Source organism: Muscardinus avellanarius, assembly GCF_963383645.1.
Source record: "Muscardinus avellanarius genome assembly, chromosome: 4".
Lineage (NCBI taxonomy): Eukaryota > Metazoa > Chordata > Mammalia > Rodentia > Gliridae > Muscardinus > Muscardinus avellanarius.
In genome coordinates, this window is record NC_137789.1 from 123,499,146 (window position 1) to 123,513,542 (window position 14,397).

General features: G+C 35.7%; 1 protein-coding gene across 1 annotated transcript in view; it reads left to right on the forward strand.

Moving 5' to 3' along the window:
* The window catches only part of KIF20B (kinesin family member 20B), a gene marked incomplete at both ends in the record, with an annotated part of 69,013 nt that overhangs the window by 43,419 nt on the left and 11,197 nt on the right, over positions 1–14,397 (forward strand). The window contains 4 exons of the mRNA XM_080694833.1: positions 1,519–1,579; positions 5,435–5,560; positions 7,637–7,764; positions 9,676–9,831. Of these exons, the coding sequence (XP_080550959.1) occupies positions 1,519–1,579; positions 5,435–5,560; positions 7,637–7,764; positions 9,676–9,831 (471 nt within the window). The remainder of the gene's footprint in view (positions 1–1,518; positions 1,580–5,434; positions 5,561–7,636; positions 7,765–9,675; positions 9,832–14,397) is intronic.

A 14,397-nucleotide genomic window follows, 5' to 3' on the forward strand; every position in this document is an offset into this window, starting at 1 on the left:
GAGTCAGGAGGATCACAGTTTTGAGACCCACCTCAGCAAGTTAGTGAGAACCTGTTTCAAAATAAAAAGACAACTTAAAAACCCTAAAAGTACCGAAAAAAGAAAAAGAATAATATTTCCAGTGATAGTAAGTCATACTGAAGCAAGCGATTCCTGATATGACCAGAGGGTACGTACATACAGTGTATGTACATCCTCCCAGAATTGATAACCTCAATCTATTCTTGAGAAAACCACACAAACCCAAGTTGAGGATCGCTTATGTAATACCTGGCTAAAAAATAGTGTCAACGCCAAAGACAAAGACTGAGAAACTATTACAGATTGGCAGAAATGAAGGACACATGGTGGCTACATGTACTAGTATGTCTTAGATGGCATCCTGAAACAAAAAAGCTAGTAATGTTGAAATTTTTTTTTTTTTTTTTTTTTTTTTTTTTTGCGGATCTGGGGATGGAACCCAGGGGCACTCGACCTCCGAGCTACAGCCCCTGCCCTATTTTTTATTCTTTGTTTTGAAACCGGGTCTCACTGAGTTGTAGAGGGCCTAAGTAGCTGAGGCTGTCCGCAAACTGCGATCCTCAGGTCTCAGCCTCCCGAATGCTGGGATTACAAGCGTGTGCCACCACGTCCAGTGCTGACGTCTTAATTTTTAATAAATGTATCAGATAATGTAACAGGAGAAGCTGAGTTAGGTTATATAGCAAATTTCTTTGCTATCTTAAAAAGAAAGTTAGATAAAGAGGTAGTCTAGGTTTTACAACATACTTTTTTGAAAGGATACTTCAAGACCAACATTTCTTTATTATAATATCTTTTGCTTAACATCAATTAAAGAATAAGACAAAAATAAAAAATGAATATTTTGTGTTCCTTTCATTTTCAAGTCACAATATAATTTTAATAAAGTTACCGGTACTTTCATAGTAGGGCTCAGAGATCCCCAGGTTGTACAGTTATTCATCTTAAGACTTAGAAAGTTAGGAGAGAAGGAAGAGTTTAGATGAGATGAGTGAAGCTCGGATTACCTGGCAGGTTAAAATTGTAGGATTCCTAGTCCCCATAATGTAATCCTGTATCTCAACTTTTTCTAAACTTTGCAACTACTCCTTAGATAAAGTACAGGGCTCTGTTTTTGCTATATTTTGAGTTTTGCTGGTAAACTTTATATTGGTTTTTCTTATTTCTCCTATTAAGTACATAGTAGACATCAATTTATTTATTTCTGCATTTTGTGGTATGTAAGAAAACATATACCTAAAATATTGGGCAAGTTAAGTGACTGAGTCATAAATTAAATGTATAAAGTGTTTTTTGTTTGTTTACTTTTATATTATCATTTTTACCTGACATTTTTCTGTAAGTGAAAGAAACTTGTAATGTTGAGACTGGTTTATTTAGAGCCATATTTAGAAGACTGATTTTAGACTTAATTCTGAGCCCTGTTTTAAAGATCCACTATTAAATATTGTTAAGTACTTAATATTTGTATTTAATTCATACTCTCTGATTTTGTAGGAGCAGTTAAGTAATCAGAAATCCAAAGAAGCTGTACAACAGTATGAAAAAGTGTGCAAAGGTCAGTAACAAATTTCTACTTCCAATAGACTATACACACACACACACACACACACACACACACACACACACAGTACTTATGAAGGTATATATTTATATATTATCTATGTAGATATATGTAGATATATATTTAAATATATACAGTACCTATATAAATATATTTATTTAGGTACTAAAGATTGAACTCTAGGGTATTCTATCTCTGCTACACTCCCTGCCCTATTTAATTTTAATTTGAAGGAGGGCCTCACTAGGTTGATGAGAGTCTCACTGCTTGCTGAGGCTGTGCATGAACCTGTGATCCTCCTGTCTCAGCCTCCCAAGTTCTGGGATTACAAGCACCACCATGCTCAGCTCATATGTTTTTTAAATGAATACTTTGAAGCTTTTACCTTGAATCAAAAGTATATGTATACCTTTTAAAAGCTTAATGAACTTTAGGTGATATAACCATTACCACTGTCTAATTCCATAATAATTTTATTATTCCAAAAAGAAACCCTGTACTTGTTACCAATTATACTCACTTGGTCCCTTCTCTCCAGTCCCTGGCAGTCATTAATCTACTTACTGTCTTTATGGATTTGCCAATGTAGAGATTTTATGGTAAGGGGGTTCATATGATTTATGTTCCTTTTTGTCTGACTTCTTTCATTTAACATAATATATCCAAATTTCATCCATATTATATATCATTGCTAATTTTTAATGTTTTTAATCTATTTATTTATTTATTTTTGGTGGTACTAGGGTTGGAACCCAGTGGCTTTTCTACCTCCAGGCTATACTCCCAGACCTATTTTATATTTTATTTGGAAACAGGGTCTCACTAAGTTGCTCAGAGCCTCACTGAGTAGCTGAGGCTGGCTATGAACCTGTGCCATCCTCCTGTCTCAGCCTCCCAAGCGCTGGGATTACAAGCATGCACCACCACGCCCAGCTATCATTGCTAATTTTTAAGCCTAATGTTTCATTGTTTAGATAAAACATATTTAACCAGGAATGGTGGTGCATGCTTGTAATCCCCGTGCTTGGGAGGCAGAGACAGGAGGATCGCGCAGGTTCGAAGCTAGCCTCACTGGCTTAAGAGACCCTGTTTCCAAATAAAAATATAAAATAGGTCTGGGTGTGTAGCCCGGAGGTAGAAGGATTTCCAGGAACCCCAACCCTAGTACTACCAAAAAACCCCCCCAAAAACAACAACATATTTTATTTGTGTAGCAGTAGATATACATCTGGGTTACTTCCAGTTTTTGTTTTTTGTGAACATTTATGTGTCAATTTTGGGGTAAAGGTATGTTTGTAGTTTTCTTGGAGATGTGTGATATTCTAGGAGGGAAACTGCTGGTTCACGTGGTAATTGAGGAGGTACCAAACTTTTCCATAGCAGCTGTACTAGTTTCCATTCCTACCAGGAGTAGATAAAGTTCTCCACATTATGGCCAGCACTTTTTCAGTTTTTAAAAATTATAACCATCTTTATTACTTTCATAGTACTTTGGTTGCAAAGCACCACAACATGAGTGGCTTCAAACAGACATTTGTTTTTTCACAGTTATGGAGTCTTAAAGTACAGGTATTGATAAGACTCTGCTTCCCCTGAATACTCTTCTGGCTTCCAGTGGTTGATGGCAATTGTGGGCATTCTTTAGTTTGTGACAGCATAGTTCCAGTATCTTCCTGTCTTCACATGACGTCTTCCCTCTGTGTGCATCTGTCTCCTTCTGTTGGTTCATTCCAGATTTTTCCCTCTTATATAAACTAATTATGTTGGCTTTAGAGCCTACCCTAATCCAGTGTGCACTTATTCTTAATTTTATTACATTTACAAAAACCCTATTTTGAAATAAGATCATATGGGTAGACATGAATGGGTGGGCATTTAAATTAACCTCCTTGTGGGTATACAGTGGTATTTAATTATGGGGTTTTTTTTTTTTGGTGGTACTGGGGGTGGAACCCAGAGGCTTTTCTACCTCCGGGCTATACTCCCAGCCCTATTTTATACTTTATTTGGAAACAGGGTCTCATCAAGTTGCTGAGAGCCTCACTAAGTAGCTGAGGATGGCTTTGAATCTGTGTGATCCACTTCTCTCAGCCTCCCAAGCACAAGGATTACAAGTGTATGTCACCACGCCCAGCTTATTATGGTTTTAATTTGTGACTATAATAATATTGGACATCCCTCTTTCTTTTTTTTTTTTTTTTGTGGTATTAGGGATTCAACCCAGGGGTATTCTACTGCCAAGCTACCCCCTTGCCCCCAGACTTTTTTGCTTTTTGTATTGAAAAACGGTCTCCCTAGGTTGCTGAAATTCTTGCTACATTCTTGAGGCTGGCCTTGAACCTGAGATCCTCCTGTCTCAGTTTCTCAAGCACTGGGATTACATTTATTGCTACCATGCCAGCTTAAGCATTAAGCATATGTTTTTATGCTATTGACTGATATTTTCTTTAGAATAATGTCTAATCAATTCCTCTTCCCATTTTTTAGTTGGGTTATTTGTGCTTTTATTATGGAGTTGTAGGAATTCTTTATATTCTTTGGGTACTAGACTCTTCAGATAAATGATGTGCAAATATTATTTCCTGTTCTGTGAAATGCTTTTTCATTTCCTTGGTCGTATCTTTTGAGGCCAGAGCATAGGAGATTGACCCAGGCTCTCACACATGCTTTGCCACTGAACTGTATATACCATTTTGATGAAGTTTAATTTATATATTTTTTATTGTTTGTGCAAGTCAAAATGTGTCATGTCCAAGAAACCTTAAGTCTTTTGTGTATTCTAAGAGTTTTATAATTTTAGCTCTTATATTTAGGTCTTTGGATTTAGAGATAATGCTTTTAAGTGTAATTTTGTGTGTTATGTGAGTTTGGTTTCCAACTTCTTTGTCTTATATGTGGATACCCAGTGGTCCCAGCATCATTTATTGAAAAGACTCTTTTCTCCATCACCTTGCCTCTGAAGCTTTAGTCCTATGAAGAATTTACTATCACTCATGGCAAACTTATATAAATGGACAGAAACACTGAAAACTACCTAGTTTTTTAAATTTTATTTTAAGCTTATTTTCTGTGCACTTCTAGGGAACCATCTTTTGGGCTTTGTGTCATTTACTGAGATTGAGTTATACATTTACAGCTTTATCACCTCTGACATCAACAGTAGTTCTCTGAAATAAGCCCTGCTACTATTTTGCCATCACTAGAGGCAACAAACTGATCTTTTGCTATTTCTTACAGAGTTAAAATAGAGTCCCCTACAAGTCACTACTGTAGTCATTTTAAAAGGTGTATAGAACCTGGATTATTTATTTATTTGTTTATTTATTTGTACACTCGGGAATGAACCCAGTACTGGGATTACAGGTGTGCATCAGTGCATCTAACTGGTTTTAAAAACATTATAAATAAATATTTGAATATTTTTCTAAAAAAAGTAATTACTTGAGATTTTTAGAACTAGGTTAAATTGAGATTGAAACTTTTTTAGTTTTAAGAGGTAAAGATTTTAGTTTTGGCAGATAAGACTTTCTGAAACTGTTTAAGATTTGTATTTGTTAGTACTAATAAATTATTTTCATATGAGAAGATTCCTTATCCATCCATCCATCCATCCATCCAGTTTTGCAGTCACCTACACATTGATCTGTACATCAGCTATATACTTGGTGCATCATCATGTGTCAGTTGTGTTCTAGGCATTGAAGTTAACACAGTGAATAAGACAGTTTCTGGCTGTGTGGAGCGCATTCTATTATAGTGAATAAAAAGCCTATTTTAATTTTAGAAGAACTTAAGAAAAATTAGATCTAGATGTTATTAATTTCTAAAATGGTTTCCTCAAACATTTAGATCTAAATATTAAAGAGAAAATGATTAAAGACATGAAAATGACACTGGAAGAACAAGAACAAACTCAGGTGGAGCAAGACCAAGTGCTGGAGGCTAAGTTAGAGGAAGTGGAGTGGCTCGCCACAGGTAAGACAGGAATGAGTTCATATCTCAAAGCACAGTTTTTCATTAAAAAAATTTTTTTTAGATTTCTTTTTAAAGTAATATGGAGAGCATCTACCAATAGTCCCAGTACTTAGGAACCAGAGACAGGAAGATTGCACTTTCATGGACAGCCCCAGTAGTGTAGGAAGACTTTCAGCAACCTAGTGAGAGCCTGCTTCAAAACAGACCAAAAGAGGCTGAGGGTGTAGCTTGTAGGTTAAATACCTCTGGGTTTAATTCCCCCAGTGTCACACTAATAAAAGTAGTGAATTTATAATAATTCATAAAGGAAAAGTATTTGGTGTGTTCTGCTGAATATCCTGTTATTTGGCATTTTCCACTGTCATGAAAATTGTTTTATCTAAGCAAAAGTGTATGTAGTAAAGAATAAATAATGAGGCTGTGTGTGTGTGTGTGTGTGTGTGTGTGTGTGTGTGTGTGTGGTTAGTGGGGATTGAGTTGAGGGTCATTCTGTCCCTGAGCTATACCCCCAGCACTATTTTTTTAATTGGAAATAGTGTCTTGCTAATAATAATAATAGTGTCTTGCTAAGTTGCTGAGACTGGCTTCCAACCTGAGATCATCCTGTCTCAGCCTCCCAAGTACTGGGTATGCACCACTACACCCAGTTTATAATGACACTTTAAAAAATTTAGGATTTTTAAGTTGCAAGTAACTTGAGGTATTCCCAGAAATTAAGAATAAGCTTTCAACTGAGTTTCACATCTGTCAGGCTTTTGTTTGTTTGTTTGTTTATTTATTTATTTTTATTGTGGTACTAAAGATTGAACTTGGGCATTCTGCCTCTGAGCTATACCCCTAGCCCTATTTTGTTATTTATTTATTTATTTATTTATTTATTTATTTATTTATTTATTTATATTTTATTTGGAAACAGGGTCTCACTAAGTTGCTGAGAGCCTCACTAAGTAGCCGAGGCTGGCTTCGAACCTGTGTGATCCTCCTGTCTCAGCCTCCCAAGCGCGGGGATTACAAGCGTGCACCACCACGCCCGGCTCTGTTTTTTATTTTTAAAACAGGATCTCACTAGGTTGATGAGAGTTTCACTACTTGCTGAGGCTATCCTCGTGTGTGTAATCCTCCAGTCTCAGCCTCCCAAACTGGTATTACAGGCATGTGCCACCATGCCTGGCTATCTGTCAAGCTTTAGCATTATTTTATATGCTTATCTCAATAAATATTATAATTCCATTCTCTACAGACTAAGATTAGAGCTTTTCTAGAGTATATGGAAACATATAAACCTTACTAATAATTAAGCTATGTATGGTTTTTGTAGAAAGAGCATGACATTTACTTATTTTAATTTTACATTGTTCTTTGGTGCTAGAGATCAAACCCAGGGCCTCAGGCATGTCAAACAAATGCTCTGCTATTGAGCTACACCTACAGTTTCAAGAAATTTAGAATTAGGGAATTATCTGTAACCTTAGCAGGATACTTGTGCTGATTCAGTCTAATTGTTCTCTTCTGTACAATGTGATTGATAATGACAATGCCATGTGTACAATTGCAAATTATTATTATGATCTGATGAGATGATATACCAGAAGAGGATGTTGTAAATCCCCAAACTGTACTTGGTGGGTGAAATGGTGATGATGAGCTGGTGCTCTTCATTCTGTAGTTGCCACTTTCACTGGCACAGTTCTGTAGGGGCTAGGAAGAGCTGCCTGATGTATCTTACACAATTAAGGCTAAAATGAATTTACACTGTGTATTCTGAGCACTAGTTTTTGAATTCCTGAGCGGTCCCTGTAGTTCTTCACAAATGAGAATGAGAATGGCCATGGCGATGGGATGGTGTGTTTCTGTAATCCCCCTGCACTTAGAGGGGGGCGGGAGGGAGGAGGAGGAAAGAGGAAGAGGGACATGGAAGGAGGGGGGAAAGGAAAGGAAAAAAGAAATAGTCTCAATTTCATCTTAGTGTATGTTCAGGGCTTTGCTAATTTTTGTCTGTGTCCCATGTTGCATATATCACTATATGGTATTACTTTTGTATATGCATTTAAAAATAATTTTTTGTCTTCAAATCAGAATTGGAAAAATGGAAGGAAAAATGCAGAGACCTAGAAACTAAAAATAATCAAAAGTCGAATAAAGAACTCGAGGATAACACAGACATACTTAGTAGAAAGCTCAGTAAGCTCCACGATGAATTACAGGTATGATTTTATCTCTGTGACTCTTCATTTATCTATATTTGGAGAGTTCATTATTTTATATTTTGTAATTTCGCTATGAGTGAAATGATACTTGGGAAATATTAATGTATAGATAAAATTTTTCAGTGTACACTGAAATAACGGAGAAAACATTATCAAGATACAAGCTATTAAGTGACAATGAAAATGCAGTGATTTGATCTTCAACTTTATATTTACATATTTAATTTTTAAATCACTGCTTCTATATCTTTTTACCCTTTTTTCTATTTACGTTTTTTAGTAAGTACTGCTATGGAGATGATCATCAGGAGAATTATTTGATTACTGTTAATCTTCTCAAAGCTTAATTATTAAATTGGAATAGGGTTTTATTTCTGAACACTGGAAGAAATGAAACCATACTATATGGAAGATACTTTTTTTGTATGTATGTTTTTATTTTTGTGTTTATATTTGTACCTTTTTTGTTCAGCTTAATGTGCTATGTATAGTAAACAAAATATGGGGTACATGTTTTTTCCCATAGGATTTATCATGTACACAGTTATAAAAAACATTACATCAACTGGTTTAAGAATATTCATATTACCTGGACCTGGTGGCTCCTGCCTATAATCCCAATACTTGGGATTACACGAGGATAGCAGGTTTGAGGCCAGCCTCAGCAACTTTAAAGAGATCCTTACCAATTTAGTGAGTCCCTGTTTCAAAGTAAAAAAAATAAAACAAGTATAGGGCTAGGGATTTAACTTAGAGGTAGAATGCCCATGGATTTAATTCCCAATACCCCCAGAAAAGAATGTTTGTATCATACTGGTATATTTTGTATTATTTTGAGATGATGTAATCCCACATTTTAGTTTATAATTGTTCTAATCTTGGAATAGACTGCCATATATCATGGTTTATGGTTTTAGACTTTTTCTAATGGTTCTGAGGATTGAACCCCAGGCTATTCTACCTCTGAGTTTCCCCCCCTTTTGTTTTTTGTTTTGTTTTGTATTTAAATTTGAAAATAGGGTATCACTGAATTGCTGAGACTTACTTTGAACTTGCAATCCTCCTGTCTTAGCCTCCCATGTACTGGGAATACAGGCATGTGCTGCCACATGCAGGTGTTTTAGAGGTGGGTTTTTTTTTTTTTTTTTTTGGTACTGGGGATGGAACCTAGGGGCATTCTACCTCCAAACTACACCCCTAGCCCTAATTTATTTTGAAACAGGATCTCACTGAGTTTTAAAGGGCCTCATTAAGCAGCGGAGGCTGGCTGTGAACCACGATCCTCCTATCTGAGCCTCCCAAATGCTGGGATCACAAGTGTGCGAGCATGCACCACTATGCTTGGCTGTTTTAGACATTTTTAAAGTGGTATTATCATTTTTGTTTCAAATGGAGTTTATTTGGATCTTAAATATATAAAATTAGATACCTGTGAACTCAGAGAATCTATAGAACCCAGTTTGAAAATTACTGATCTATATTTTCTGTCCAGCTGTTCTGAATGTTTCTTTAACAAATTTCCTTTGGCACAAATTATTCTTTATATGGCATCCTATACTCTGTAATGTTTTATTTTTAGAACCGTACAATTAAAAGTGACCACCACACTTTTATTCTCCTGGCGTTTAGGAAGACATGAGTCACTCTAACTCTTTCAGGAACTTAAATTATTTGTTTCTTTTTAAGATCACTAATAAAATAGACTTTATAGCAAAATATAGTTTTTAACAGATAGCAAACCATCTAATGTTTCTTTTATAATCTGAAATAAATCCTGATATTATTATTTAAAGAGAAACAGGAGTTTTTCTCTCTAAGGGTGAATAGTAAATGGAGTGCATGAAAATGTTGTGAGATTTATTGACTGCTTAAATATGTGATAGTATTTGTACCTTTTTATACTTAAAGGAATCTGAACAGAAATATAAAGATGACAGAAAGAAATGGTTAGAAGAAAAAATGGCGCTTATCACTCAAGCAAAAGAAGCTGAGAATCTACGAAATAAAGAGATGAAAAAATACGCTGAAGACAGGGAGCGTTGTTTAAAGCAACAAAATGAAGTGGTTGGTACCAATTATATATTTGATATACTTCACCTGCTTTCCTTGGTTTGTTATATTCATTCCTGGGATGCTTACCAGTCTCTGCATGGTTGCCTGTTTTTGTACTTTTTAAAGGCAGGCTTCCTAAGATAACTTTTCTGTCTCAGTTTATCTTGGCATTCACTAATATTCCTTCTTTTCCCTATGGTACTGGAGATTGGCCCCAGGATCTTTTTACTTTTTTTTTTTTTTTTTTTTTTTGGTACTGGGGATTGAACCCATGAACATTTTAGCTCCAAGGTAAACCCCCAATCCCATTTTCCTATTTTTTATTCTTTATTTCTGAAACAGGTTTTCACTAAGTTGCAGAGGGCCTCATTAAGTACCTGAGGCTAGCCGTGAACCTGCAATCCTCCTGTCTCAGCCTCTCAAGTACTGGGATTACAGGTGTGTGCCACCATGCCAGGCATCTCACTAAATTGCCCAAGCTGGCCTCAAACTTGTGATCCTCCTGCCTCATCCTCCAAAGTCGCTGGGATTATAGATGTGTATCACCACACCTGGCCTTGATGTTCACTTACATCCTTGTTCTAACTTCTCTTGGTTTACTTAGCAAGTTGGGAAAATGCCTGATTGTTTCTCAACATCTAGATACTGAACTTCAACATCTCTTCCTTTTGACTCTTAAAGAGTTTTCCCTGCAATATTTTATTTTAGAACTTGTGCTTTTTTTTTTTTTTAATAGGAATTTAACCAAGGGGCATTCTACCTCCGAGCTACAATCCCAGCCCTATTTTTTTATTTTTAATTTGAAACAGACTCACCAGGTTGACAAGAGGCATACTACTTGCTGAGGTTGTCCTCTAACCTGTGATCTTCCTGTCTTAGCCTCCACTGACATTACAGACATGCACCACCATGCCTGGCTAACTTTGTGCATTTTTAACTGTAAATTATAGCCTGTTGTGTACCTTTAACTTAGAAGCCAGTTTTGTTAGAGATTTTTAAGAAGTCAACTGAATACTTTCTAGATAGAAATGATAGTTTTATGTTGACTTATATCTTTATATCTTTTTTTATTGTTGGAAAGGGATCTGGGGATTGAACCTAGGAACGTTCTACCTCTTAGCTACACTCCCAGCCCTGTTTTATCTTGAAACATGGTCTTGCTAAGTTACGAAGGCTGGTCTCAAACCTTCTATTCTCCTGTCTTAGCCTCTCAAGGTACTGAGAGGTGTGTGTGTGTGTGTGTGCCACCATGCCTGCCTTCTTTATAATTTATAATGATTCTATCTTAGCTTGTTATTTTTTTCTTCCTGTTTTAATTAACAATTAGTCTGTTTGACACACCATATTGCCAATCAGAAAAAACTTAAAAGTCATCATTAATCCAAAGAAGACTGTTGAGCAACAAATGAATATTGTATTCAAATGAAAAAGCAATTTTCTATAATAGTAACTTAGTGTCATATTGTTATCTATTGGCATTTACTTTGTTTATGATAGAATTTAACCAATAACCAGACTTTATGAAAACAAGAATGTTAATTTTCTTTTTTTTTAACTTAGTGAGGTGATGGTTTTCTTTTTTTAATTTTTTTTATTGGTGCACTATATTTATACATCATAATGGGATAAAAAACTTATGTAGACATACATGCACACATCGCCCAGTTAGCCCCTACCAAATCTCCACACCATTCCCTCCTTCCCATGCTTAACTTAGTGGTTGACATCTAATATTATAGCAATTTATCCAAAATTAACAATGATAATTTCACATAACAGATTAATTTGTCTGATATCAAACTTTTGATCACTTAGAGATAACATTTCAATATTTCATTTTGCTTTCTTTCTTACCAGAGGATATTTTTTTCTTTTTTTTTTTTTTTAAGGTGAAACTATCATACATTTTTTTTCAGAAAAAAAATCTGTCCTAACATGAAATATGAACTCTAAATACCCATAACAATCTCAAAAAAGAACAAAGCTAGAAGATGTACATTTTCTGATTTCAAACCTTATAAAGCTACAATAATTGAAACAGTGTAGTACTGCTATAAAGGCAGATATATAAACCAGTAGAGTAAAATAAAAAGCCTAGAAATAAATTCTTCCATATATGGTCAAGTTATTTTTGACAAGGTTTCCAAGAACATTTGGTGAAGGAAATAATAATCTTTTTACTAAATATTGTTGAAAAGTAATAATTACATGAAAAGTAATAAAATTGGACCCTTTCCTAACACCATATACAAATGTTAACTCAAAATATATAAAAGACCTAAATGTAAATCTTAAGACTATAAACTTTTAGAAGAAAACCTGGGTTATAACACTTCACAACATTGAAATTGGCAGTGATTTCTTGGATATGATTTCAAAGGCACAGGCAACCAAAGAATAAACAAACTTCCTAAAAAATAAAAAAAGTTGTACATCCAAAGACAATGTAAACATTGTTAAAAGTTACCGATCAAATGGGATAAAATATTTCCAAATGCTATATCTGAAGGTATATTAATATTCCAAATTGAAATAATAAAAATTAGCAACAATAAAAGCAAACAATGCAATTTAGAAATAGGTAAAAGACTAAAAGTAAATAATGAATCTCCAAAGATTTTAACCAATAAACACATGAATATATTCTTTGCTTAGTTGTCTGCTGGATGGAAAATCTTGTTTATCTGGTTCTTGTGTGTATTACCTATTTCTTCTTTGTAGTTAATCTCTTTGAGTATTTTCTTTAGCACTGGTTTTAAAGGCATAAATTCCTTGAGTTTCTGTTTGTCATGGAAGCTTCTTATATTTCCACCTAATTTGATAGAAAGTTTTGCTGGGTAGGAAATTTTTGGCTGGAAGTTGTTTTCTTTCAGAGTTTGGAATATGTTACTTCAAGCCCTTCTGGCTGTCATGACTTGGTTTGGGAAGTCTGGAGTGATTCTAATTGGTTTGCCTCTGAATGTCACTTGGCCTTTTGTTTTTGTTGCCTTTAAGATTCTCTGCTTGGCTTCCACATTGGTCATTTTAACAATTATCCTCTTCTCTGATCCTGTCTAAAGGGAGTTCTATAAGTTTCCTGGACATGTGTGTCGACCTCTTGCTCTATGTTTGGAAAATTTTCTGCTATTATTTCCTTGAAGATATTGTTGATCCCTTTGGTTTCACCTTTTCCCTCCTCTATTCTGATTATTCTTAGGTTAGCTCTCTTAAAATGGGCCCATATTTCTTCAATGTCAGATACCTGCCTCTGATTTTTTTTTCTAAGTTATAAATTATGCGTTCGTTTTTGGAGTGATCATCTTCTAGGAATGAGATTCTATCCTCCATGTCGTCTAATCTATTGTTTATACTTTGAATTGAGGCCTTTAACTCAATTATTGCATCCTTTATTTCTTTTAGACTCTCCCTAAATTCTTTTAGAAGGTTCTGTATTATTTCTACAGTTATATTCCTGACTTGATCTTCTGGAGATCTCTGAATTTCTGTTATCCGGTTCTGATAATATGGGGTTGTGTGCATTCATTGCTCTATTGTTGTTCCTCTTTCCCATGATTTCAGAAGTTTGTGCCTTCCCTGGGTCACTACCACTTCACTTAGGGTGCTCTGTATCTCAAGTCTGCATTAATCACAGCTGCCACTACTCCTGTACTGGTTGTATCTCAGAGTCTCATACCCAGGAAGTTAATTGTGGCTGCACAAGACCGTGGGGGTGCCAGGCTGGGCGTTTTTCCACGGGGAGCTGCGACCAGGGTGTGGTATCTCTGCCATCGCTACTCCTTCATTGGGTTGGACTGCAAAATCTCAGACCCAAGGAGATTGTCAAAGCTGTGCAAGTCCCTGGGAGGGATTTCTCCTTTAGAGGCCACAATTTCACTCATGGTTATTGTGCGTGGTGAACTCACTGTTGCTACTGGCAATATGGCGCCACTGTCATGCCCTTGGCCGTGAGGCTGGCAAATTTCTTTTCTGGTTTTGAGCTCCATTCTGAGTCCCTGGAAGGCGTGGTGACCTTGGCCACTGGAAGTTTTAGATGTTCATTGCGCTGAAAGAACTGCTGAATTACATCAGAATGATCCGCAGCTGCTCACTTCAGCTCCTTGTTTACCTTTCCTCTCTGGAGCCTGGTGCTATGAGGCAAGATGGTGCCGGCGCAGCTCCGCTGCCGCATTGCAGGCTTGATTTCTAGTCTCTGGTTGTTCTTCTAGTCTTTTTTTTCTCTGTCCCTTGTGTTTACATTTTTTATTTCTCTGCTGATAGTGTTTTCTGGCTATGAAAAGCTCTGATTTTGTGGCAATAGAGATCGAGTTTTAGCAGGACTCGTAAACGCTCCTTTTTTTGGTTGCCATCTTCCTGGAAGTCTCAGATTGTTAATTTTCAATAGGTTAAGGATAATTTTTTTTTATAGTCTTACTCTCTGACTTTGAAACTACACTTAACATTGAATATTGGACATAGCCGATTTTTATGAAAATAAGTCTTTTATGAGCAAAAATTCTCAGTTTAAATCTCTAGCATATACCTGTAGTCTACTCTAGAAATCATGTTCTTTTCCCCTTAATGCACAAAGTTTTTTCCTCT